We start from the raw sequence: 26,743 nt of genomic DNA on the forward strand, positions 1-26,743 counted from the left end.
ATGCCTTCAGCCTTGGCGATATTCACCTGCCGCCCTAATTCGCACCCGTTCCAGGAGCGACATGTCTACCTGGATGAGCCGGTCAAGATCGGCCGCTCGGTCGCCCGCTGCCGCCCGGCGCAGAACAATGCCACCTTTGACTGCAAGGTGCTGTCCAGGAACCACGCGCTCGTTTGGTTCGACCATAAGACTGGCAAGGTAATCGGCTGCTGCCGCCATATGATAAAGTAATTGTACTTCCTGTTCTGTGGCCCTCCGTCTAGGCGACGCGGCCCTCTGGTTGGCCCTCTGGATGTGCCGGGGTCAGCAGGGGGTTCCTTCCATACCATCTCCTTTAAATGGAAATGTATGTCGTGGTGTGACTTACATCGCCAGCTGTCTTCTGAGCAAGACGCGACTTCACCCTCCAGTCATTGTGACCCTTTAACATTGTCGTAAATACCCCGTGGGGGCTTTTATTATACCATCGGTTAGGGCGTTAAAGGAGCGGGACGGGGCGATCTCCAGTCGCCGCGCGTCTGGATGCTCCGTACAGCAGCCGCTTCCTGGAGTTTTGTGCTGCCTGATAGCATAAATTAGCATATATTAGCATATGTTTAATAATACTGATCTATTTTGGAATTATTACTCAGAATTCAATCCCAGCGAGTATTTTTTTTAGTGAGCGCCGTTATGGTTTTGCGGTCCTTCACGGCGCCCCCCCCCCCGCAATGTTATTATTTATTGTTTAAGATAGCGCCACCGTATTCTGTAGCGAGGTACAAAGATCGGTAGTCCAGAGTGCCGTCCCGCTGGCGATTCCGTAGATCCGCAGGAATGTGTGGGGGTCTTCAGGACGGAGATACCTGCCCGTGGATCGCTTTATATAAACCGCTCTGTGGGGCAGGGTGTGAAACCTCCGTGGGTGGCTTTGGGGAGGAATTAGTTCACGTATCCGTGTTTTGTGTGGAACGTGCATTTTTTTTATTTTTATTTAAAGGGTTGGACAGTTCTAATTCCACAGCGAGGTAACCGGACCCGTCCCCCACCGAGGCTCCAAAATACCCGCCGGTGTCTGTGACTTCTCATAAGAGGAGGAAAGCCTCCGGTGGGGGCTACGGAGGTCCAGGAGGCGTATGAGCTCGTCACTATATGTCTCGGGTTAAGACATCCGGTTATTAGACATTTAGCTCGTCGAGACGTCCTGTGATGGGCTTCTGGCTCTTGTTGCCTGCTTTGCAGGGTGTTTGTCTCGTGAGAGTGCGAGGATCGCAGGGACTCCGGCTGTCTCTTTGTCAGTGGCAGGAAGGAAATGGTTTGCGTATGGAGAGATCTCTGTTACGTGATTGGCTGCGTCGTTGTGATTTCGTCACCGTGCCGTTGATATCACGGCAGAAAGTCACTCGCTGGGCTGGAGTTTATTCGTTGTGATTTATGTAACGACCCCGATCTCTGAGCGGGACGCGGGATTATCCGGCAGTTAGCGGGGGGCTCCGTAGGCTTTGCTCTCTTCCGACGTCCTGTTGATGGGTAGACAGAGATGAGTTTGCCGGCCGGCGTCGGGTTGTTACGGCGGAGCCGAGCGGCAGGTTTTACCGATTAGCCCTGGAATTTTAAGCTCGAGGAGAGCGGTTTGGTTACGGTTACAGCCGCTACCAGCGAGAGAACCTGATTTCCTTTGTTTCGTTCTGAAACGGAGTAGTTAAGCGGCAGAGAGGGGCCGGCAGCATCCCCGGCACCAGGTCGAACCGCCGCGTGGATTACCATGCCAGCAAGCGGCTGCTCGGGATCTGCGTCGGACCCCCGGTTCTGTTTAGTAACGCAGAGGGCGGCCGAAACATCCGTTAAAACCAGATTGTTTGCCGGTTGTCCCGGGTTACCGGCTTCTCGGACTCTCCGACGTTCGAGGTGCGGTCCCCGCTTGGTGTTTCAATAAACAAGCAGATAACGCCAGGAGCTCGTGCTCTCGATATGGGGAATCCGTAAGAACCCGGTTTGGTATCGACAAGAATTCACGATTCAAAGCCCAAAGAAAGAAAGTTATTGCGGGAGACTAATGAGGTTTTCTTCTCGCTTGCAGTAACAATCCGCGTGGAATCCCACACAGCGCGCCGCAAGCAACTTTTCCGTGGATTTGTTTTTATTCCATAAAATAAGAGATTAGGACGGTTTACATCACTGAGAGAGACGGCCGCCGTTAAGGGTGTGAGATGAGATTATAACGAGAGCGCCAAGTGTCCCGATAATATCGGGGAGCATTTGGGACGAGGCTTCTGTTCTGGGAGGATCGAGGCCGGCGATGGTGGGTTGTCGGTAAAAGCGGCTCTCTGACGGGACAGAGAAATATTGTGCGTTTAGGAGTGTGGTTGGTTTGGGGTTATGTGACGGGGACCGGAAGGTTCTATAACGACGAGTATAAAATAAAGTTAGGAGTCAGGAAAAAAACTTTCATAGGCAGCGATGGGTGGCACCTGTGTGAAACTGGGAGGTGTTCAGGTATAAGTGGGCGGGGCATATGTCAAATGTGGTTAAAGCCAGCCCCTAGAAGGGTAGAGTTCATCAAGGTAGGTGTCTCGCCCTGCCCTGTGGGGGGTCTCGCCCTGCCCCGTGGTGGGGGTCTCGTCCCGCTGCGAGCCGACTTTAGGGGAAGGCGTTTCAGTGTATAGAATACTCTATAGCTGCGCATGGAATCTGTTTGCTTGTGACGTTATCGACCAAATCGGACGTGCAGAATCTTGTAACAATCAGCGTCGGACGGGTGGACGTTCTGCGGTATTTCAAGCAGTGCCCCCCCCCCCCCCCCGGTGTCACGGGCCGTGACGGCACCAGCGGCGAGGGGCCAACGCTCAATGCGATAGAGAAATAACCCGCCGCACCCCGTAGTGTGTCCGTCCGAGGTGTGAATGCTCAGGGCTCCAGCATTCAAAAGGTTAACGGTTCCAGGTTCATTTTTTTAACCTGGGATTAGATAAAAACTGAAGATATGTTTTTATTGCGCCGGCGGTTGCGGAGTTAAAATGGTTCCAGCCGCACCCTGGGTTCTAATCCCGTCTTCCTCGTACCGAGGGCCGCTTCGGGGTAACGAGAACGTACAGAGCGGGGGCCGGCGTGGACAGGGAGCTTTACGCTGTACCTGAACCTTTCTGCCTCCTGGATATACGAATTAATTTATGTGTCTATAGTATAAAGTCGCACGTATAGATATTATTAACCCTTTGTCCAGATCCTCTTTGTTTTATATAAAGACGCGCATTTTTCGCCTAAAGGTTTTGATTAATAAATTATATAAAGTTATTGAAATTGGCGACTTGGTGTAATCCGTGTGTCTTTTGGATATGGAGGATGCTTAGCGTGTGTAGCGTTTGTAGCGCGTCTCTGCTGCGATACATGGGGACGAGTCTTAATTTTTCTTTAATAAGCCATTATTAATAAATTGCCCTCTCGGGGGGGGGCAGACGTTATTCTGGGAGCTCATTGACCCCGGGCGACGTTGAAGACTTTATTCCTGCCCCTGCGTTTGGGGAGAGATCTGCTTTGCAGTGCGGTTTGTTTGTTTTCGAGAGGCTCCCGAGCTGCCCTGACCGTGTGTGACCCCTTGGAGCGCGTCTTAGTAATTCAAGCCCTCGGTGCCCTCCATGTGTAATTGGATTGATTGCTTCGTTACGCGGGGCTTCCCCATCTGCCGCCCGGCGGAGAGGTCACACCCCCCCCCCGAGGTTTCCTGTCCCGCTTCAGATGGTGAAGCGCATTAAATATTAATATTATAATTATTAGTAGTAGTACAGAGACAGGGGGGGAGGTGATCTGGGTTTTAACCCTTCAGTGTGCTGTGAGCTGTTGGCGTGGAAAGGGTTACAGACGCCCGTCTCAATTGACCCAGACTTTTAGAGAAGTCTGTTGTACAAAAAATAAAGCAGCATTGTCTCGCACGGCGTGGGGGTGTGTGATCTACTGACCCCCCCCCCCCCCCCTCCCAGTTTGTCATCTGCCAGAAGGGAACAGACGCCGCGTTTCGCAGAATGATGTCCCCGGCGATTCCCCGGATCGCTGCTCCCAGACACCCCCAGCATCCCGAGCCACGCGGGGTCTGCAGCTGCGCTCGTCGCCGACAGAAGGATGATTTCCAGAAAACACAATAATATCTTTATAATTAATTAAAACTCTGCCCTAAATGATTTGGGCAGAAATGACCGCATTATACTCTTTCTCATTATTTATTTCCGCCCGGAACTCGTTGGCTTCATGGTTTCCTGGCTGGCAGTTTCGGGTAAATACCCGCCCCGGTGTGAACGGCTGGGGGGTCGGGGCAGGGTATCTGCTCGGTTTCTTTTCGTCTTGGTGTTTATTTTGCCCTGAAATATTTTGAGTGAGATTTGTTTGTCTGTTACTTTGTTACTTTGTATCGAGTCGCCTTCCGTCTATCGTATCCGTTTCAAAGCGCGTTTTGTGAAATTTTTTGCACATCTGCTTATTCTGAGAAGGTGTCTCCGCTCGCACCCCCCTCCTCCACTAATACCCCAGCCTAAACCCCCCCGATCCGCTCCGCGGGGTAAAATGTTTCCGGCTGCAGACGTGTTGTTACCAGCCTCGTTACCTACGAGGTACTTTATTGGTTTAATGAATGCAGGGTCCCGGGAACCTCGCTTTCCCACCAGGATACACTTTAAATAAACTTGGAATTCCTCCCGGTTCCCGACGGCTTCCGCCGGAGCGTTTCCTGTTAGTGCGGCTCACGTGCCGAGTAAACTTTACACAGCACACGTATGACCTTGGGCGTGTTAGCCGTGTTCCCCCCACCCTTTTATGTTTGCGAACCATCCATCCACTATATATGCATATTCGGGTCGCCTGCTTGCGGCACCGGTTCAGCCCCCGAGTTTTAGACTACTTGCGATAAAACCCCGCTGCGGCAAGCTCTTCTGTTTCTGAATGAAATTCCGCGACATGGCAATAAGAGGCGTGTCCTCCATGCAAGATGGCGCACTTGTTTTTTGGCTTGTCGGGGGAGAATGCGCTCGTCGGGAGACTTGCAGGGACTTGATGAACTTTCACTCATATCTGTCCTTCCAGCAACCTGTAAAAACTCGCTGAACCGAGAGAAGTTTGGCAACATCTTTATGATTTGTGTGATTGTCGGACGGGGGGGGGGGGCAGCGATCCTGTAACTGCCTATAATTATTAGAGTTTAGAAACTGTCTGGATTTTATAGGCGGCCCCCGTGTGCCCCCAGGACACGGGAACCCCCATTACGTCCCCATGTATGTTGTGTGACTGCATTAAGCGTGTCCGGCCCGCGGTTGTGCCGCCCGGGCCCCGCGGTTGTGCCGTAAAGCCGGGCCGGTACATATCTTCCGTTACGTAACGCGGATGCCCTTTGCTTTACTGCTTGTTAAACATTTACTCGGAAGAGTTTCTTATCCGATGACTCAGGATCCGGAGGCAATTAAACGTCTAAACACGGCTCTTTCACCAAAAAATAAACTTGGCGTTTAAGTAACACAGGAGTTACCGACATACGGTGCGGATGTAATTAATGCCGCGCATGACCGGTTTCTGGAGACGCCGTAAAAGAAAATGTGAAGTTCTGTCTCTTCTATTAACTCTTAGAAACCCTTTTTCTGCGCCGCTCATAAAACGCGTTACAAAGATGGTGAGCAGCCAATCAGGAAGGGGGTTCAGTGTTGGGACATTCATGCGCAGCACAACCAAACAGCTGACATAAAACATCAGTGTGCTGAATTAATGCTCCTATTGGTTGGCGTCTCTTTGTGGCTGTGTGCTGAATGAAAGCTCCTGTTGGTTGGCGTCGCTGCGTGCTGAATGAACACTCCTGTTGGTTGGCGTTGCTGCGTGCTGAATGAAGGCTCCTATTGGCTGGCGTCGCTGCGTGCTGAATGAAGGCTCCTATTGGCTGGCGTCGCTGCGTGCTGAATGAACGCTCCTGTTGGTTGGCGTCGCTGCGTGCTGAATGAACGCTCCTGTTGGTTGGCGTCGCTGTGTGCTGAATGAACGCTCCTGTTGGTTGGCGTCGCTGTGTGCTGAATGAACGCTCCTGTTGGTTGGCGTCGCTGTGTGCTGAATGAACGCTCCTGTTGGTTGGCGTCGCTGCGTGCTGAATGAACGCTCCTATTGGCTGGCATTGCTGCGTGCTGAATGAACGCTCCTATTGGCTGGCGTCGCTGCGTGCTGAATGAACGCTCCTGTTTGGCGTCGCTGCGTGCTGAATGAACGCTCCTGTTTGGCGTCGCTGCGTGCTGAATGAATGCTCCTGTTTGGCGTCGCTGCGTGCTGAATGAACGCTCCTGTTGGCTGGCGTCACTGCGTGCTGAATGAACGCTCCTATTGGCTGGCGTCGCTGCTTGCTGAATGAACGCTCCTATTGGCTGGTGTCGCTGCGTGCTGAATGAACGCTCCTATTGGCTGGCGTCGCTGCATGCTGAATGAACGCTCCTGTTTGGCGTCGCTGCGTGCTGAATGAACGCTCCTGTTTGGCGTCGCTGCGTGCTGAATGAACGCTCCTGTTGGTTGGCGTCGCTGCGTGCTGAATGAACGCTCCTGTTTGGCGTCGCTGCGTGCTGAATGAACGCTCCTATTGGCTGGCGTCGCTGTGTGCTGAATGAACGCTCCTGTTTGGCGTTGCTGCGTGCTGAATGAACGCTCCTATTGGCTGGTGTCGCTGCGTGCTGAATGAACGCTCCTGTTGGTTGGCGTCGCTGTGTGCTGAATGAACGCTCCTGTTGGTTGGCGTCGCTGCGTGCTGAATGAACGCTCCTATTGGCTGGCGTCGCTGCGTGCTGAATGAACGCTCCTGTTAGTTGGCGTCGCTGCGTGCTGAATGAACGCTCCTGTTAGTTGGCCCAGATTACACAACGTATATTCAGCTCTCTCGCGGTGGAAGGAATGCTGAAATATCGGTTATGGTGACGTTTCTGGAATCTCCTGCCTCTCGGCCCTTTGGCGACACTTTTTTTTTTTTCTGTGGGTTGATGATTTATGTTCTGCTCTCAGGGATGGTTCAGCTGCGGGTCGGCGGTCCGAAGCGGCCCGTGGCGCCTGCCTTGTTGCGAATGGACCGAAGCACTTTGCGTGTTAATCCTTGTGATTTGGGGTCGTGTTCTGCGCGTTCCGTGAGAGCTGCGCCCAGCGTGACTCAGGAGATGACTCATGAATGAAAAGCTGAGCGTGGCCCGTCCCTGCGAGCCGGCGGCCCGGACCTCGCTAGTAAATAATGCGTTTCCTGCGGCCGTTCCCTGCCTGAGCCGAACCCTAAAGAATCTGTGTTTGCGGCGGGGCAGGCGGTGGGCTGTCGGATTGCGTTGGGTGCTCCGTGGCTGCGCAGGCACTCGGATCGAAGGCTGCCGGCTCATTCGGAGATCTTTCTGTAAAAACCATGTTTGTTCCCGATGGCTAATTAATTAATTATTGCCATTTCTATAAATAACCTGGGCAAATTCTGCTTTCTGGGGCAGCCGAATCATCTGAGTGTTTAATGCGCTCTTCTTGTTGCATTAATTCGCGGCTCGCTTGCAGCTGGGGGGGGGGTCGCGCATGTCGGCTGAGGTTTTTATGCTGCAAACTGATATTTCTGCACTTTTCAGGTATTTCCAGTCCGTTGTGTCTCCAGGTCATGGGGCGTTAATATGTAAATACAGCGATATATACCCCAGAATGTTGGGCCTTGGGGGGCATTAAATGCGGAGAGCACCACGTATGCCCAAAAAGCAGCTGGATCTTCCGCGCGTTTGGCACCGAACGACTGGTCTGGGTGGTCCGATGGCTCGCGTTATATCCCCCTTTAAATGTTTTTTTAACCTACTCGTTTGGCAGGCGGTTCCCTCCTTGACAGTAGAGCTTACAATTAAATTCCACCTTTTCTGGAGGTCTCTGATAGATGCCCCCCTGGCCGCCCCTGTGGGGTAAGACCCTCCCAGAGGAGTGGGGCAGGTTACTGGGTTTCTATGACTTCATTCTTCCTTCCGCTGGCGCTGCGTTTAGCGATGGATCCCTCGGGGTCACTGCCTGGAATGCTGCCTCCCGCGAACCTCTCCAGTGACTGTTTTTGTTGTGTGAATTCCTCGGCCCCATCCGTCTCTCCGCTGTCAGGAGCCCCTGCTGGATTTCCTCCCCTGCTGTGTCCCCGACTTAAACATTTAACCGTTGAGGGGCAAAGTAGGCGTCTGCCCACTAAATGGATAATATAGCCGTGTGCTTTCTGTGGAGTCCGGTAATATTTGGGTCCTTTTTTTTTTTTTTTGTCATCTCTTTAAAGTCCCTTGCCCCCCCCCCCCGCCGTTAAAATATCTGTCAGTGGTGGTCTCCGCTGCGGTGTATAACGCGAGATATCAGCCTCTTCTGATTTCTTTCTCCCGGTAACGGACGAGCTTTCCCTGCTCAGCCCGAGCACCATAACCCCCCCCCCCCTGCCGGTTAGCCCGCACCGTGGCCGCTCTCGCTCTTGTGGTTTGTCCTCGAATGACACCTGACCCGGTCCTGCTCCATGTGACCCCCGGCGCCACTCTCTGGGCTCCAACACCTTCCAGCTCCAACCCCCCCTCTGGTAACCGGAGCCGTCGCCGCTCTCACGTCTGCGTATTTAGTAGACGAGCCATCGCTGCACATACATTTATTTTTTTGGGGGGCCAAATTCACACAAATAAGTCTTTGGTGAGTTTTGGGACCCGCATGAAAAGCTTTTTAAACCATTAACCCTACGATTGCCGAGCATCTCAAAAAACTGCCAGCGCGTCCTTCTAATAATCCGTTGAAATCATCGCGACGATCGCTTTAGCCGTTTGAGGATCTAGAATGTTTATGGAGTTATAAAGTGATAAACATGACACGCGATAAAAGATAGCGAGGGCCTTGCGCTCAAGAGCTTACATTCTTATTGATGTTTTTGGTGCCGTTCCCAGGATGGGGCCGCTCGCCGTGGCTGGGTAGTCCTGCCGGCCCTCGTCTTTAGGGGGTTTTTGGAGAACTCTGAGGGACCCCCTAATCCGGGAGCCCCTGGGGAAGGTGACTCTGCGTTAAGACGCTTCCTTGTGCTTTTTGTCCGCAGTTCTATCTCCAAGACACTAAGAGCAGTAACGGCACCTTCATAAACAGCCAGAGACTGAGCCGGGGGTCCGAGGAGAGCCCGCCGTGCGAGATCCTCTCGGGGGACATCATCCAGTTTGGGGTAGACGTCACTGAAAATACCAGGAAAGGTAAGGACATTAACCCCTCGCGTTTGACAGCACCACGGAGTTTGTTGGTGCCATCTAAATAATGATAATGAAAGGAGCGAGGGTGGGCTAGTGGTGGTCGGGAAATACATAGCTTGGCGCGGCTGTGTGTTTAAGGCCTGTTTTTTTTTTTTTTATTCCTCCCCTGACAGTGACCCATGGTTGCATAGTGTCCACAGTAAAGCTCTTCCTACCCGATGGCCTGGAGACCCGGCGGCGCTCAGAGTAAGTCCGACCTTCCGCTCGTCCTTATTGCGATGCAGATGTGTGTGCTGGGAAATGCTCGCGTGCGCCGATCCACAAAACTGCCCCCCCGGGTTCTGCCCCCGTGCGCCACGCTGGTATTTCCGCTTATTTTGGCTTTAGTCCCACTGATGCCGAGCATGAAGCTCTGCTGCCGGGGATAGAAACTGTCTGCTGCTCCTTCGCTCCTCTAGAAATGTGTCCTGTAAACAGGATTTTTATGTATTTTTTTTAAATGCTAAAATCCGCTGAAATTGCCCCAAAGTAATCATGGAGTCGTTCGGTATTTCAGAACAATTGCTTTAGGGTGTAAGCAGGTTGGGTTCTCTCCCCCGAGGTCCTGGCGCCCTCTGCTGTGCAGGACGGGTAGTAACCGCGGGATTTCTGCTTTAATGGTTTTCTTGCTCCAGGAATGTCGGAGCACCGAGGCAGAGAACGAGTTAATTCACACATACCCTAGATTGTAAGCTCTTTGACCAAGGCCCTCCTCATCTTTAGTTATATTGTTTTGGGATGCAGTACTTATATCCGCTTTACCCGTTGTACAGCGCTGCGGAATAAAATGGCGCTATACATATAAATCTATAAATAATCCTAATTCCCCTGCGCAGCGATCCCTCGCGTGACGCCGGCTGAGGAGTGATGGGTGTCGTAGTGCTAACTGGATTGTAATGGAAGCTTTTAACAAACACGCAGCTTTTTGTGTATAGTTTTGGTAAGAATGAGACGTTTTGCTGATTTGCTGGGACCTTTGAGATGAATGAGACGTGGTTTTATCCTGAAGTGTTGGCTCTGATCCTAATCTCGCTGCGCATAACTAAACCCCGGCGCCAGCTAAGTGACCTTCACCCCGTCGGCATTGTGTGTGTGTGTGAGTGTATAGTGTGTGTGAGTGTATAGTGTGTGTGTGTGTATAGTGTGTGTATATGCGGTTGTTGTTAATCGCTGGGATAGCCGTGCTTGCGCAGCGGGGCTTCATTACGGCTTATGGACGGCCATGTTATAGCAAGGGGCGTCTGGCAGTAAGGCTGCTTCCAACTCTAATCCCCACAATCCATCGGTGGCCGTCAACTAAATGTTCCCGGAGCGGGTGCGCTACGTGCCGCTTACGCCTGGGTGTATAGTCGTTGCTGTGTATGGGGGGGCATCAGGAGGCAGGCAGAGACCACCGGGTTAACCCATTAGTGTTTGGGGTTAATGGCCGATTTAGTGGATCCGGTCCGGTCTTTTTCACAAGCTGAGAAATCTGTGGATTTGTGAGAATGAATGATACGAACTATAAAGTATATTCAGGATGCCTGGGGAGGAAATACCCCTGGATTTGAGGCCAGCGCCTGATTCTGAGAATTGTGTTCTGAAACCGTGCGCCGCGCTTTGACTGAACACCCCCCCCCCCACCCGTGGCGCACCCCCCCGCCACCGACAGCATCCACCACACTCCGATTCCCCCCCCCCGCCAGCAGTGTTTGCCGTGCTCCGACTCCCCCCCCCCCCCTTTATATCCATCTTTGTTATATTCTAATTTTCCGTTTTAAATCGCGCGGCTCTGAAAGAGTTAACTTGGTCCTAAAAGAAATCCGGTTAATTCCGGTGTCACAACAGAAAACCACAAACTCTGTTACGTAACGAGGAGCGAGCGGAGACACGCCGGACGGCCGCGAGCGTCCATAACACGCCGAGCGGCGGCGTCCCCCCTCCCCCGATCACCGCACCGAGCTGGTTAAGGTGCGCGTTCGCTAACTAGTCCTGGGAGGTAACTAGTTAATGCACTCTTGGCGCTCCAGTTCCGTGGCTCTGTGTTTGCGGACAGAAAAGTGAAAAGTGAAAAAAAAAAAGAGGAGGCGAGAGTTCAGGGGCCGAGTGAACGTCTCTCCCTGCGAGGGTTAACCCGCGGCGCTCCCTGCGAGGGTTAACCTGCGATGCTCCAGCAGATCCGGTTAAATATTTCCAGAGCCGTCGCCGCCACGAACTCCGCGTGAAACTTTCCTTTCTTCTTTTCCAGCGTCATCCAGACCGAGCTGACCAGCCCCGTGGACAAGGTGAGTGCCGACGCTGTCATTGTGTTCCTCTGTGATGTCACCCGGGGGGTCCACGATCGGCCGCTCGTTTGTGATGTCAGATGTCGGCACGGAGCGTAACCTCTATACTTAACGTTCGGAAAGATTCTGTAACCTGACGCCTTTTTTTTTTTTTTGCCAAAAACACGGTTTCTTGCCCCTGGCGCTGCTGCCCGGTGAGGGGTAAGATTTGCCCCGTTTACCCCCCGTCACCCCGAGCCGTGTTTTTCTTTTTCCTTTTCCTCCAGTGACTCCTCGCTCCGTCCCGAGAAAAGCTTTCATTTCTTTCCCTGGCCCGATGCCACTTTTTTTTTTTTTTTGTTTGTTTTTTTTACAGAGTACGGTGCTGGCAAAATAAAAAGGTTTTAATGGTGTTTGATTTGGGCCGCCTTATTCCTCCCCACCGTTAGATCGCCCCCCCCCCCCCTTGTGCTGTGTATTTATTACCCTGTACTGATCACATCCAAGTGTTAGCAGGAAGCTCTCCGGCAGTTGGTGAACTACAGCTCCCATGATGCATTGCTGGGGGAGGTAGCGTTGGAATAACGAAGCGTTCTTGTATCCCTGCGCAGGTTGCTGCTCACACTCCCAGTATGTACTCTCAGGAACTCTTCCAACTCTCCCAGTATCTGCAGGTAACGCGCTTTCCTCGTCTCGTCGTCTCGCGCCGGCTGTTTATTACGCGATATTTCTGTGCGGCCGGCCGTATAACGAATAACGCGGCCTTAGGCAGTGGCGCAGTACAGAAAAACCCGTTATTGTGTTGCGCTGCTCGCAGACTTTGATAAATTTCTCCGAATCTTTCTGTGAATTTTTCACGTGAAATTGTAACAACGTAACACGTTATCGCCTAAAACACGTTAATGGCTAAAAAGTGTGAATTGTTATTACATATAATCGCAGAATTTCCATAAAACTTCCCGGAATGAAATCTTTTCGCGTTCTGCCGGCCGACGCGATGTCGCTGCCTTGCGGGTAAATTTTATTCTGACTTTCCTTCTTTTATTCTTTTTCAGGAGGCCTTACATCGAGAACAGATGTTGGAACAGAAACTGGCCACACTTCAGAGGCTGCTAGCCAACACGCAGGAGGCTTCCGACACCAGCTGGCAGGTACCTCAAAAATCTGCCCCTCTCCTGTAACCGCTCGGAAATCACTAACGTTCGCCTGGGGCAATTATTCCACGTCCGCTTTCTTCCTCCATATCCTGAAATGATGGGAAAAGACCCAATAAAGAACCCCCAATCACTGAGCTGGTTTTATGGAAAACAAGGAGATTTCTGGCTGTAACATAACTACAAAAAGGGTTTTCTAACCATCAATCATCCTTTTAAACTTAAACTCTGATCAGTGAACACAGGAGTGATGGGAGTGATAGAGGGCCATTGGAACACAGGAGTGATGGGAGTGATAAAGGGCCATTGGAACACAGGAGTGATGGGAGTGATAAAGGGCCATTGGAACACAGGAGTGATGGGAGTGATAAAGGGCCATTGGAACACAGGAGTGATGGGAGTGATAAAGGGCCATTGGAACACAGGAGTGATGGGAGTGATAAAGGGCCATTGGAACGCAGGGGTCTTTTCCAACATTAACCCCGTCTGCGCTGGATTTCTGATTAATTTCGTGTTAGTGTATTATTATTATTATATTTAGTACCCGGCACGGTTGGTATTTATTTTGCTAAATGTTTTATTGCTTTGCAGGCTCTAATAGATGAGGACCGGCTGCTGTCGAGGTTAGAAGTCATGGGAAACCAGCTGCAAGCGTATTCTAAGGTACGCACGGCCTGTCCTGGGTTATTTCTGGGGCTGTCAGCGAGGGTCACCCGGAGCCCCAGAAAATCTTATTCTTAAGCTTATGGAAGAAAATGTTCCTCTTATCCTACTGCCCCCCCCCCCCCCCTTGTCGATCGGTTTATTATCACATAGGTTTGTTCTGTGAAAGTTCGGCTTCACACAGTGCAGGCTTTCAGGATCTCCTCGTAGGTATAATGATCAGCCTGAGCCTCGGATACCCGGAATTTGTTCCCCCTGTGCTTTTATTTATTGATTTATTCCTAATCCCCAAACAATTGTCGGACGGATTGACTTTGTATTAAGATGTTGGGGTTATCCCGCGTGCGGACAGCACATCGCACTGACGGAGTGTCGCTTGGGCTAAGACGCTTCGGTTATTGGAGCAAACGGGGAATTCCCACTAATGGGTTAAGAAAATGCCTGCCGGCTCTGAATAATCCTCTTATTTGAAGTACGCAGAATTATCAATAGAATTAAAAGCAAATCCTGGTAATTTCCAAGCCTGGGTGCTGCTTTTAAAGAGCTCGTTACTGTATAACACCTACTGGAAATGAGAGTCGGGGGCCGGGGGGCCGGTACTTTGTGTCCTGGGTCTCTTCCTTAAAACATTTGAACTTTACGAGCGTGATGATAACGTCTGGTCGGGATATTCGGCTCTCGGGGGAGTAGGATTTCTGCCCCGGGGGGCGTTTTATTTAACGCTCCCCCTCTCTTCCCGCTTCGTTGCAGAGTCAGACGGACGACGGCATTCGGAAAGAGTTGATCGCTCTGCAAGAGGACAAACACAAGTACGAGACCACAGCCAAAGAGTCCCTGAGGCGGGTTCTTCAGGAGAAAATCGAGGTGGTCCGGAAGCTGTCGGAAGTGGAGGTAACGAGCGAGACGGTGACGCAGGCTGCGAGATTGCGGTCAAGCGTTGGGTTTCAGCGGCGTCCAAACCATAAATACCAATATATGGTCTGGAAGTCGCCCCCAAAACAAACCATCTCTAAGGCCTCGGTCTGATGGGGTCCGTAGCTGGCCTTTTTTCACCTCAGTACATGTTTTTTTGGATAAATTAATAAAATGTTCACGCGAGGGAATGAGAAAATACTCTGCCCGAGAATGAGAAAATCTCTCCTCCTTCCCATCTTAGAGAAGCTTAAGTAACACGGAGGATGAATGTACCCACCTCAAGGAGATGAATGAGCGAACTCAAGAGGAACTCCGAGAACTCGCCAACAAGTACAACGGAGCGGTGAACGAAATGAAGGATCTCGCCGATAAACTCAAGGTAGAGGGGCTGAGATAACCGTGTAGACCTCGGAGCGTTATGGTTACTTTAGGTACTGGATCGCTAAATGGTGTGTTAGGGCAGTTTATAATCGCGGCTTTGGAACGTACGGGGTCGGCGGTGCGAATGGTTGTGTTTGGCGGTTCTGTTGATTGAATGAACGCGTCACGACCGATCCTCTGTCTGCAGGCGGCTGAAGGCCGACAAGACGACATCCAGCAGAAGGGCCTGGCCGAAAAGAAGGATCTTCAGCATAAAATCGAGGAGATGGAGGAGAAGGAGCAGGAACTTCAAGCGAAGATCGAGGCCCTGCAAGCAGACAATGACTTCACAAACGAACGCCTGTCCGCCTTACAAGGTGAGCCCCGCGCCGCCCGTCGCTCCGCAGCGCATTCTTTTTCGTTTAGCAAGTTTTTTTTATTTTTGGAATTCTGCTTGCAGTACGGTTAGAGCACCTTCAAGAGAAAACACTTAAGGAGCGCAGCAGCTTGGGTAAGTGTCCATGTATAGCTAGCGGTCGGTGCCCGAGGCAGGACGGAGCAAGCCACGGGCCCTGGTGACCCCGGGACTCTGTATTATTTACCCTGAAATAGTCTTTTTTTTGGTTACGCTGACTTTTCATACAATAGCCGTGTAATTTTATCTCTATATTAGGGGTATGCCGCATGGTGTACTCCTCACCCCTCTGTCAGTCCTCTCCCCCTCCTCCACCGGACCGTACGGTGACTTGAGTCACATCGACATTGTCCTCTGATAGGCCAGCTCTCTACTCCTTGGAACGGGGAGAGAAGCGGCAGCTCCGGTGTTCTCGGATGGACGAGCGGGCGGCCAGGAGGGGGTTGGCATTTCGATAGAAAGGAGTGAAATTGCAGAATAATACAGGGAAGAATGGATTGATATCCTCGCGTGAAGCATAAACGATAAAGGCGATATTATCATGTTTGATGCAGAGCCGGTATAATTGCCCCCGACGGGTGCGCCGGAGCCGGGCCGGTAACATCCGTCCGTCAGAATAGAAATGCTGCCAGATAAATATACTACACGGTGACAGCGAGTGACATGCGTGTCTGAGCTGCAGGGGTCACGCGTGTAACACACAGCACACATTCATTAACTCCTTGCTCGCTGTGGATCTGGGCATTGCACCAGCCGGCCACTAGATGGCACTGTTTGTTTTTTCCTTTTAAACTTAATTTGTTAGAAACATCGGGATTTCTGGACGTTTAACCTGTCGATAGACAGGACTGCATGAAAGTGGAACTGAGGCACGAAACCATTTTCAGTTACGTTTCAGTTTATTGGGCAATAATAATCTTTTATAATCTTAGGCATTCAAGTTGATGACTTCATACCCGAAATCAACGGCAGTTCTGAAAAAGGTATGTCTTACAGCCTTCCTGGTATTTGAGGGAATATGACGGTATTACAATCTTACACGTTGGAAGGGGTGATGCGTGTGCGGCCTTCATACTTCTGTCATGCCCAGGCAACAGTACATGCTGGAATCCGAGTATACCTGGGCATGATAGGAGTGTGATTGCTGTTAGCAATCGTATATATTTAATACCGCAATCAGACTCCTATCATGCCCAAGCAGCCAATACATGCTGAAACCTGGCTTGCTGCCGCCCCCTTGTGTATTAATACTGCCAGCAGTATGGGGTCTACACATCACAGCCTCCCTGTACCACATTCATGCTATCAAACACATTCATTAATTTACTCATTCACTAACATTCATTCACTCCTTCATATACTCATTCATTCCCTCAATCATTCCCTCAATCACACATATTCGTTCATACACGATTCAATACCCCACTCTGTAACACAGTGTAATGTTGCGTAACTTCGTACCCCTTTTGCTCAGTGGGGGGGTCTGTCGGGTGTCTCTTTTCTAACCATTAATTGGCTGTGCTTTTTGTGCCGCTGTTAATCCCCGGTATGTCTCGCACATTCATACTCTGTCCCCCTCGCCATCTGCCCCGCACACTGGGTATGTGACCCGGCTCCTTCTCGCAGGAATCCGCTACGATCCTGAAGCTGTTAACAGGGCCGGGGGTTGGAGAGGCGTTAATGGAGAACGCCAACGCGTGTATTAATAGCCACCGCAGCGGCCGTGGTGTTGTATTTCACTGTTGGTTCCTATTGGAAAAGGCAAATGAATGAAGGAAACGCGACTGGCCGTTCCTCACCCTGAGGGGCTTCTGACGTTCCAGTTAAAGGGGGGCAGCTTGGTCTTTGGGGCACCGTCTGCCTCCATCATGCTTCACGTTACAGCGAATCTTCATTTTTGAATAAAAATCGATTAATGGTGTTCCGGGGGCTCTGAACGGGTCGCTCCGTACTTTTCGCTCTGTGTCTGCCAGGGGCTTCCGATTTGCTGCTCAGATCTTGTTTAGCGGGGAGGAATTCCCGGCCTCTCCCAGCCGGTCCCCGGTCCATTGTATTCACTGGGATAGAATTTCCATTATCAGCGGCGCCCATCAGCAACCGGAGACGCGATAAACTACTGCTGGCAAAAGCTCCACACATCGACGGTCTTAATCTAAAACTAAACGGTCAGAAACTTAGCTTTATTGACAGGGTAGTAGATTAGTGGAGCACCATCCCAGCAGAAGAGGTAGAGGCTAATACAGTGCCGCGATAGGTATGGTATTTTCAGCCGTGCTTTCTCAGACCGCGGTGTGTAGTTTGTGTTAAATTGTTGGTTAAATGGATCGGAAAGCAGGAGCACTTTTCTCTTCTTCCTCCCCGATCTTGTATTTGCCCTTTGGGGCAGTTTTCACCAACCCTCCATTAAGCAGAAAAGTCTCCAAACGCGGAGTCTCCGGCGGGCACTTGCATTTTTGACCATTAATGGAACTGTCTGTTTCATGCAAAATCGGAGGAAAGCAGCCAAATCCTTTTGTTTTGGGCGTTTAACCCATTGAGTGCCGCAGTGAAACCTCTCCGGATATCGTTAAAGTAGCTCCTTCTCGTAACCTCATACAACTTGGGTCTTATCCTCTAAATGCTGCTTTCTGTCCTGTGTCTTGTTTTAGGGAGATGTAAAGGGTAATGCTTTGAGTTGTTTTGGCCCCCTCTGTGGGTCCGGTGCCGTTAACCCCTCGAGTTGAGTCCCGCCCCCCTCCGGTGCTGGCAGGGGGTGGGCTCCGCGCGTTATATAAGGGCATGGAATGCTCTCCCGTCCCAGAGTAAGGAGACGTTTCTTCTCTTTGGCAGATAAGCTGATAGACGCCGAGCTGACCGGGACGCGGCATGAAACGCGACGTCTGAAAGGTACGGGAGCTGCGGGGGGGCAACGTAAATGCAGAACGCCAGCAAGTTTCTTTTTTCTCTTAATTGTATCGTCTTATTCGTGGGGGCCGGTAACTTTGTATCCGGAACTCTTATCCCGAGATCACCAACAGCGAGAAGACCCAGAGGGTCTCTGTGATTATTTCTATTATTATTATTATTATTACTATAATTATTCATTTTACATCCCAGAAAACTGTTTTTCTTTGAGGATAAAACCTCCTGTCGGTTTTGTAAATTCTGCCGATGTTTCTGACCCCCCGGCCGTCTTCATGTATCTCGGGGGTCTTGAGTGGTATCTTTTTTTATGATCTCATCAGTAAATAGAAATATTGTGTGAAGCGTAGCTTTTTTGGGGTGACGTTCTAAATTTGGATTGCCCCACACTTTGTGGGGGTAGTACAGAAATGACCGGCCACCGTTTATGGAACCAGATGCGGGGGGCTTTATTCCGCTGTTAAGGCAGGGAGCGTCGGTACCCTCCCGCGCTCTTTCTACACCCCGCGCTCTCTCTCTACACCCCGCGCTCTCTCTCTCTCTACACCCTGCGCGCGCTCTCTCTCTCTACACCCTGCGCGCGCTCTCTCTCTCTACACCCTGCGCGCGCTCTCTCTCTCTACACCCTGCGCGCGCGCTCTCTCTCTACACCCCGCGCGCGCGCGCTCTCTCTCTCTACACCCCGCGCGCTCTCTCTCTCTACACCCCGCGCGCGCTCTCTCTCTACACCCCGCGCGCTCTCTCTCTACACCCCCCGCGCGCTCTCTCTCTACACCCCCCGCGCGCTCTCTCTCTACACCCCCCGCGCGCTCTCTCTCTACACCCCCCGCGCGCTCTCTCTCTACACCCCCCGCGCGCTCTCTCTCTACACCCCCCGCGCGCTCTCTCTCTACACCCCCCGCGCGCTCTCTCTCTACACCCCCCGCGCGCTCTCTCTCTACACCCCCCGCGCGCTCTCTCTCTACACCCCCCGCGCGCTCTCTCTCTACACCCCCCGCGCGCTCTCTCTCTACACCCCCCGCGCGCTCTCTCTCTACACCCCCCGCGCGCTCTCTCTCTACACCCCCCGCGCGCTCTCTCTCTACACCCCCCCGCGCGCTCTCTCTCTACACCCCCCGCGCGCTCTCTCTCTACACCCCCCGCGCGCTCTCTCTCTACACCCCCCGCGCGCTCTCTCTCTACACCCCCCGCGCGCTCTCTCTCTACACCCCCCGCGCGCTCTCTCTCTACACCCCCCGCGCGCGCTCTCTCTCTCTCTCTCTCTACACCCCGCGCGCTCTCTCTCTCTCTCTCTCTCTACACCCCGCGCGCTCTCTCTCTCTCTCTCTCTCTACACCCCGCGCGCTCTCTCTCTCTCTCTCTCTCTCTCTCTACACCCCGCGCGCTCTCTCTCTCTCTCTCTCTCTCTCTCTACACCCCGCGCGCTCTCTCTCTCTCTCTCTCTCTCTCTCTACACCCCGCGCGCTCTCTCTCTCTCTCTCTCTCTCTCTACACCCCGCGCGCTCTCTCTCTCTCTCTCTCTCTACACCCCGCGCGCTCTCTCTCTCTCTCTCTCTCTCTCTACACCCCGCGCGCTCTCTCTCTCTCTCTCTCTCTCTCTACACCCCGCGCGCGCTCTCTCTCTCTCTCTCTCTCTCTCTACACCCCGCGCTCTCTCTATCATCTCTCTAGCTCTCTATCATCTCTCTAGCTCTCTATCTCTCTACCCCGCGGTTAATAATCTCTGTGACGCTGTCTGTACCTCCTCTGTAACAACTACCCGCTCTGGAGTGATTGTCCCGCCGTCTGTTTTGCCCAAACACGGTACTGAGCCGAGCATTGTGACTGCCGCTGATAACGGGGGTCCGAGATACGCCCCCCCCCCCCCATGCCAACTGATAACACTCACACTCATTGAGGGCAGAAGCGAGGCCGGGGCTGTTAAGGTTGGGGAAATTCCTCCTTTTTTTCCAGTAAAAGTTCATTTCTTTGGGCAAATTCATTACATTTTCTTGTAATAGCTGAATTTCCATAATTCTGGCTAAATGTAGATTATTTCATACAAAATGAGGACAGGCGAGTGCCGAGGGGCAGCCGATTCTCTCCGCGCGTCAGACACTTAGAGTCAAGGAAGGGGCAGCAAACCTCGCTCTGGGACCCCCAGCCGGGAAACGGCTCCTATAACCCAGGTGTAATTACCCCGACTGGTTCTCCTAAAGCTTAGAAAGGATCCAGCCAGGGCACAAGTGATGCTGACATACAGTTTGTAGGTTGTTCTGGTGATGGATCACCTGGTTGGGAGTCACCATAGAATATCCCCAAACCTCAGGCCACGTCCCACCTGCCCCCTCGCCCCCCCTCAGTTCACGGACAGACGGACGGACCCCGTGTTTGTCGGATGCAGATCTGTGTGTTCTGGAAGCTTCCGTTGCCCTGCCTCGGGGCAGCTGTTGCCGGCATTAAACGCGCGGCGCTCAGTACCAGCCCTTATTTGGCAAAGAATGTTGAGAACCCCCAAACTATGACGCAATCAGCCGGGTATTGCCTTTCTGCCCCGGCGTGATTGTATTTATCCCCCGGGACCCGGCGTTGGTAAAAATAACTCTTTAAGAGCCCCGAACAAGTGGTGAAACCCGAGCCACCGCCAGGCAGCCGCCGCCATTCATCCTCAATCTGCTTTATCTACCGATCCCGGCGCAGCGCTACGGAATACGACGGCGCTATATAGAACGCTATATAATAATCTGATCATCGTGACCCAATAAAAAAAAAGGGGGGGGTCCCTGGATTATTTTTAGTTTAAATTCACTCTTTTCACTTTTATTATCTTTTCTGTATTTGTAAAGCTTTGCTGTTACCGCGAGGGGGTTTAACGCGTTTCGGGGTCCCTCCTGCTTTATTCTGCAAGGGGAGACGCTTCGGAGACTTGCTTTCTCCTTCTGGGGGGGGGGTCATCGTTCATCGCAGCCAAAGTGTTTGGCCGGACGTACAAAGAACGGTTATCTGGAAGAACAGGGGGACCCTGCGCTGGCGGTCTTTGGGGGGGGGGGGACCCTGCGCTGGCGGTCTTTGGGGGGGGGGACCCTGCGCTGGCGGTCTTTGGGGGGGGACCCTGCGCTGGCGGTCTTTGGGGGGGGGCCTGCGTTTGGAAGGAGGCTGCTGGTTACGATCTTCTTCTTGTTTGTCTTTGTAGATAGTTTGGCAGAAGCGAGAGACTCGGATCTCTCAGACACCTTGAGCCCCAGCAAAGAGAGGAGCAGCGACGAAGCTACAGGTATCATCAGTTCTACAGGACTCTCCGAACTTGGGGTACTTTGATATAGTGGCGGCCCACTGAGAGGGTGGTACAGCCTTCCAGCAGAGGTGGTAGAGGGTAATACAGGTGGGATTAAACACGCATGGGATAGACATACGGCTCCATGGGATAGACATACGGCTCCTAAGACGAGACAACAACTGATTAAGGTTTGAGTTTTTACAGCAGGAGAAACGGGCGACCAGACAGGGGCCGGATGGGGCCGATCTGCTGGCAGGTTCTAGGATTAGGATTTCTGCGTTTAGGTAGTTCTTGTGCTTTTAATGGTAATTAATGTGGTTTAGGAAATTCACTAACGTTTCTTTTCTTATCACAGACGGCCAAATGGACGAGCAGGACCTTAACGAGCAGATCCCCAAAGTCACGAAATTAAAAGGTGATCTCATCTTTGTCCAATTTCTGTCCTCCTGCTTCTCATCTGCCCCTCCGTTTATTATCAGACGACGTGTTTAGTGCTCGGCGGCCCCCAGTAATAATATCCGGCGCGTCTATAAAGCCCCCTCTTGCTTTGTGCCCCGTAGACGAGTTGCTTCACACCCAGTCCGGGCCGAACGAGCCGAGGCAGGAGATCCAGCAGCTGCGCAGAGAGTTGGCCGAAGCCCAGGAGCTGGCGAAGAGCAGCCGGCAAAAGTGTCTGGAGCTGCAAGGTAACCTCCAAGAAAAGGAATAAAATGTGGGTGACACCTTTTAAAGGCACAGATCCCTGTCCAGAACTCGGCCCAGTGCCTGTAAGGGGCCGCGGGGCACGGTGCCTGTGAGGGGCCCCCTCGACGAGCTTATAACTGCGTGTGTGGATATGGCGGCCGGCGGGTAATCTGCTCTGTGTGTTCTTTGCAGCTCTTCTCGAAGACGAGAGAAAGTCGAGCAGATTGCAGGCAGAGGAATCGAGCAAGCAAATCCAGCAACTCCAAGGTATCTATTCGTTTGTTCGTTCGCCCTCTCTCCTCTCGTTCGTTCGCCCTCTCTCCTCTCGTTCGTTCGCCCTCTCTCCTCTCGTTCGTTCGCCCTCTCTCCTCTCGTTCGTTCGCCCTCTCTCCTCTCGTTCGTTCGCCCTCTCTCCTCTCGTTCGTTCGCCCTCTCTCCTCTCGTTCGTTCGCCCTCTCTCCTCTCGTTCGTTCGCCCTCTCTCCTCTCGCTCGTTCGCCCTCTCTCCTCTCGCTCGTTCGCCCTCTCTCCTCTCGCTCGTTCGCCCTCTCTCCTCTCGCTCGTTCGCCCTCTCTCCTCTCGCTCGTTCGCCCTCTCTCCTCTCGTTCGCCCTCTCTCACTCCCTCTCCTCCCGTTCCCCTGTTGAGTTTCATTAAGAGTGTAAGAATCTTTATAGAGTCGTGGAGAGAAGGCAGTCCCTCTCTTCTCGTTCACAGATGGGGCAGATAGAAATGGCTCTCGTTTCATTGCTGCGTTTTCTTTCTTTTTTAGCTCAGCTGCACAGATTACAGGATGAAATGGAGATCTTACGAGAAGAGAAGGAGAGCGAGATTTCCAACGCGCGGGAAGAGCTCATGAACGCGCAGGAGGAGATCGCCATTCTCAAGCACGTGTCTGAACAGGTGGCCACCGAGCGGGATGGGGACATCGCCGAGCTCCAGGGAGAGCTGCAGGAGGTGCGATTCGAGCTCGAACACTGGAGAAAAACCGCCTCGCGCTACGAGAAGGAGATCGTTGACCTGCAGGCCAACTTCCAGGCTCAGCGTGAGGAGCATGAAGAGCGGCAGAGGCACGAATCTGCTAAGTGGCGAGGTGCGTAGGACCTCCTGTAACCGTGTCATGTCAGAACGATTCTTGAACACAGCGGTGCAATCGGTGTTCCATAGGTCGCTATGACAACTGCACCCTGTTCATAATCCCAGTAATTAAAGCATGACCCGCTTCATCGTGGGGTCCCCGTCTCCTACTGCTCCTCAACATCACACGTGGTACCTGCCGGCCCCATGTGATATGGAGACCGGGCTCCGGGCGCGAGGCAGACATTGAAATATCCGTCTCTTTCTGCAGCCGAACTGGAGACTCTCAGACAGAACGTCCGTTCCCTGGAAGCCGAATGCCTCTCTCTGCAAAAGGAGAACGGTCAGCTGAGTGAGGAGTGTCAGAGGATAGAGCTGGAGCTTCACAGGTGAGCGCCCCCCACCTCGCTGCCCTGTAGACGCTGGTGGGCAGTAATCTAAGGATATTGGGGTTGGGGCCGCCAGAAGTCAAACTGTCAAACAAAGGGTTAAGTGACCATGGGTTCGGATTAATGCCGAGCGTTTGCCGGTGACCGTGGGTTCGGATTAATGCCGAGCGTTTGCCGGTGACCGTGGGTTCGGATTAATGCCGAGCGGTTGCCGGTGACCGTGGGTTCGGATTAATGCCGAGCGGTTGCCGGTGACCGTGGGTTCGGATTAATGCCGAGCGGTTGCCGGTGACCGTGGGTTCGGATTAATGCCGAGCGGTTGCCGGTGACCGTGGGTTCGGATTAATGCCGAGCGGTTGCCGGTGACTGTGGAGTCGGATTAATGCCGAGCGGTTGCCGGTGACCGTGGGTTCGGATTAATGCTTAGCGGTTGCCGGTGACTGTGGGTTCGGATTAATGCTTAGCGGTTGCCGGTGACTGTGGGTTCGGATTAATGCTTAGCGGTTGCCGGTGACCGTGGGTTCGGATTAATGCCGAGCGGTTGCCGGTGACCGTGGGTTCGGATTAATGCTTAGCGGTTGCCGGTGACCGTGGGTTCGGATTAATGCCGAGCGGTTGCCGGTGACCGTGGGTTCGGATTAATGCTTAGCGGTTGCCGGTGACTGTGGAGTCGGATGTCCTAATGCGCTCTGCGTGTTACGTTTCAGCTCTCGGAAACAATCCCTGGACCTGACCGGCGACATCAGCGTCTTGCAGACCACCCGCAAAGAGCTGGAAAGCCAGGTGGGCTCCTTGAAAGAGCAGAACCAGCGGGAGGCGGCGAGCCTGAAGTCTCAGCTTAAAGAGGCGGAGAAGCGGGTCCTCGGCGTGCAGCGGGAGGTGAGTCCGCGGCGGTCGTTTCTTTATCGCGCGCGTCCGTCGCTCTCGGCCGAGGTGCATCGAGTCTTCGGTTTGTCACTTTTTGTTTTTCCAGTTTGACGACACGCAGGCCAAGCTGTCGGAGCTCAAGGTGACGTTTGAAAAGGCTGAGCAAGAAAAGCAGACGCTGGCGGAGGAGCTGAAGCTGAGCAAAGAAAGCCTGAAGATGCTGCAGGACAAAGGAAAGAACGTAAGTGTTTGCCTCGCTCCCGGCGGCTTGTCTCCAGTGTTAGCTGGACGTCATGGTCCACTTGTGAGGACCTCAAAGATACCTTTTTTAAAGACCCTCTCCAGACGGGGCAGATATCTGTGTCCCGCCGGCTTCGGACAGACTTTACTGCGCGCAGCGTCCACTTGTTGTATGTTTGGATGCTGAAGGTCTGCGGCTGCCATGGGCTTGCACTGTTTTTGTATCATTATTTTATGTGAAGCGGTGTGTTAAATGCATGCGCAACCACAGATCGTGTAGTTTGGGAGACTGATTAGACGCCCCCGGAGATTCACATTATAACCGAGCACCGGCCGGCTCACACGCAGGCTTCCTTACATCAGACCCAGTTATGAATATGGTGACCGCGATGTGGGGTATAACCCGGAGCGGCCCCCTGTCCCTGCGACGTGCTGTATGAATGAGCGGCACATCGTCTGCTGCCCCCTCACGGTGCTTCGGCTCACACGGACACCAGCTTGGAGGTAGCTTGGGGGCCGCCCGGGCACCGGCTTGGGGGTAGCTTCGGCTTTACTGCGTGTTCACTAGCGCTTTCCTTGGGTTCTCCAATCCTCTGTTCTCTCTTTTTATTTAAACGCCTGCTTCCCGCACCTCGTTCCGTTACTAAGAAAAACTCAATTGAACATCTGAAGCGGGGCTGTCGGTGTTAGATTTGGGGGCTTCCCGGGGGGCTCTCGGAGTTAGATTTGGGGGCTTCCCGCGGGGCTCTCGGTGTTAGATTTGGGGGCTTCCCGCGGGGCTCTCGGTGTTAGATTTGGGGGCTTCCCGCGGGGCTCGGTGTCGGATGACGTTCTTTTCTTCCGATTTTTTTAATTATTATTTGTGACTTCTTTAACCCGTTTTCTCTAGAGCTGCACCGAATCACAAATTAAAATTCCACTTCCCGTTTCCGATCATTTGATTTAATTTTTTTATTTCTTTTTGTAAGCAGATGAATGATTTCTGATATCCCTTCCCTTCTTTAGCCCTCCGTGTCACTACCCGTCCCAGCCGTTCTCTTCGGCGTAGTCCTGGTTCTCCTGTATTGGTGTTTCGGCCTATTGTGGTAGAGAAAGGTACCGGAGCTGCTCCTGTGTAGTCTGTCTGTCCTCTCGTCCCCTCCACGTCACACTAAGTGCATGATCAGACCCCACACGAGTAGCCGTCTAATTACACGTCTGTCCGTCTCCTGCTGTCCCTGCCAGATAAATGTGCTCCATCGTCTGAGTGTCTCATCGGTGGCTGGCGCCGGGTGGAACTGAAGCTTTAATAGACCCAGCGGCTCTAGTTTAGTTTGTGACCCGATGTGGAGCCCAGCAGCGCGTTTGGCTCGGAACGCTCCCGGATGCTGAGATTTCGGGTTAGAGATCACTCGGAATCTCCTGTGATCTGAAAAGCAACGTTTTTGGATCCGTTGTACAGCGCTGGGGAATATGGTGGCGCCATATCAAATAATAAATAAAGAGCTGCTCGGTCTCTCTAAGCTTCGGTTCTTTTCCCCTCTTGAAGCCGGAGCCTCTGTCTTCAGTCTGTTGATTACATGTCGTCATCATCTTGATTTGCAAATGCCTGGCTGGCTGTCTTTTGGTCCGTTGCCCTGTTTTCAAGGTAGATATTTTAAAATAAATTGAGACCTAAATGGGGCGGAGGGGGGGGGGGTGATTTGGTCCGACCTGCTTTACCCTGAATACCTTTAGCCAGCATTTGCTTTTCTTTGCAGTCCCGCAGTTGGCCACAGGGGGGGGCGCTTATGTGTAATTCAGACTTATTACAGACCAGATTCTTCCTGTGCTCCCTCCTTTTGAATTTATTCATTTTTTTGTGTTGCCCCTTTTGGGCAGAAATATATTTAAGCGCTTCATCTTCTTTTTGATGGAAGGGGCTGTTTATTTGTCGGGATGGTGTACAGACCTGAGGTTTTATATTATTATTATTATTATTATCCTTTATTTATATAGCGCCAACAGTTTACGCAGCGCTTAATACAATACATAAATTCAAGGGATATGACAAGACAAGAATTGACAGACTAAGACAAACCGATACATTTGGTGGAGAGAGCCCTGCTATATTATTTCAGTCTATTTAATCGTTATTTTTAATACACATTTTGTATATAGATATTTATTTATTTGAAGACCCCCTTCCTTTGAAGTCATTTTAAACGCAGTAGCGGGAATTTAGCCACCTTTTGAAGCTGCTAACGATAACAAAATATCCGCTGTCCTCAATGTGTCCTCTCTTTCTGCAGAGATCGTGGCCGTGGATGACCGTGGTGGCCGCTTTAGTGGCCGTGACTTCCGTCATGCTGTACCCCGGCCTTAGCAGGGGCGCACCGTGA

General features: G+C 52.3%; 1 protein-coding gene across 11 annotated transcripts; it reads left to right on the top strand.

Annotated features, from left to right (window-relative positions):
- On the top strand, positions 1–26,743 carry LOC149271860 (sarcolemmal membrane-associated protein-like). Of its 11 annotated transcripts, none has more exons than XM_089507052.1 (22): positions 1–198; positions 9,038–9,185; positions 9,356–9,428; positions 11,449–11,485; positions 12,076–12,138; positions 12,520–12,615; positions 13,210–13,281; positions 14,032–14,172; positions 14,438–14,575; positions 14,765–14,933; positions 15,017–15,067; positions 15,904–15,954; positions 17,801–17,857; positions 21,045–21,125; positions 21,484–21,543; positions 21,689–21,814; positions 22,005–22,079; positions 22,583–22,903; positions 23,159–23,276; positions 23,984–24,155; positions 24,250–24,384; positions 26,654–26,743. In XM_089507052.1, the coding sequence occupies exons 1-22, from the start codon at positions 1–3 to the stop codon at positions 26,741–26,743; spliced, it is 2,472 nt and encodes an 823-aa protein (XP_089363178.1). The 11 variants fall into 11 exon arrangements, with proteins under 11 accessions (XP_089363178.1, XP_089363179.1, XP_089363180.1 ...); XM_089507053.1 differs by lacking the exon at positions 26,654–26,743 and adding an exon at positions 25,389–25,472; XM_089507054.1 differs by lacking the exon at positions 15,904–15,954.

Source organism: Sceloporus occidentalis, unplaced genomic scaffold (assembly GCF_023333645.1).
Source record: "Sceloporus occidentalis isolate IW3139 unplaced genomic scaffold, rSceOcc1.0.p SCAF_455, whole genome shotgun sequence".
Taxonomy (NCBI): Eukaryota; Metazoa; Chordata; class Lepidosauria; order Squamata; family Phrynosomatidae; genus Sceloporus; species Sceloporus occidentalis.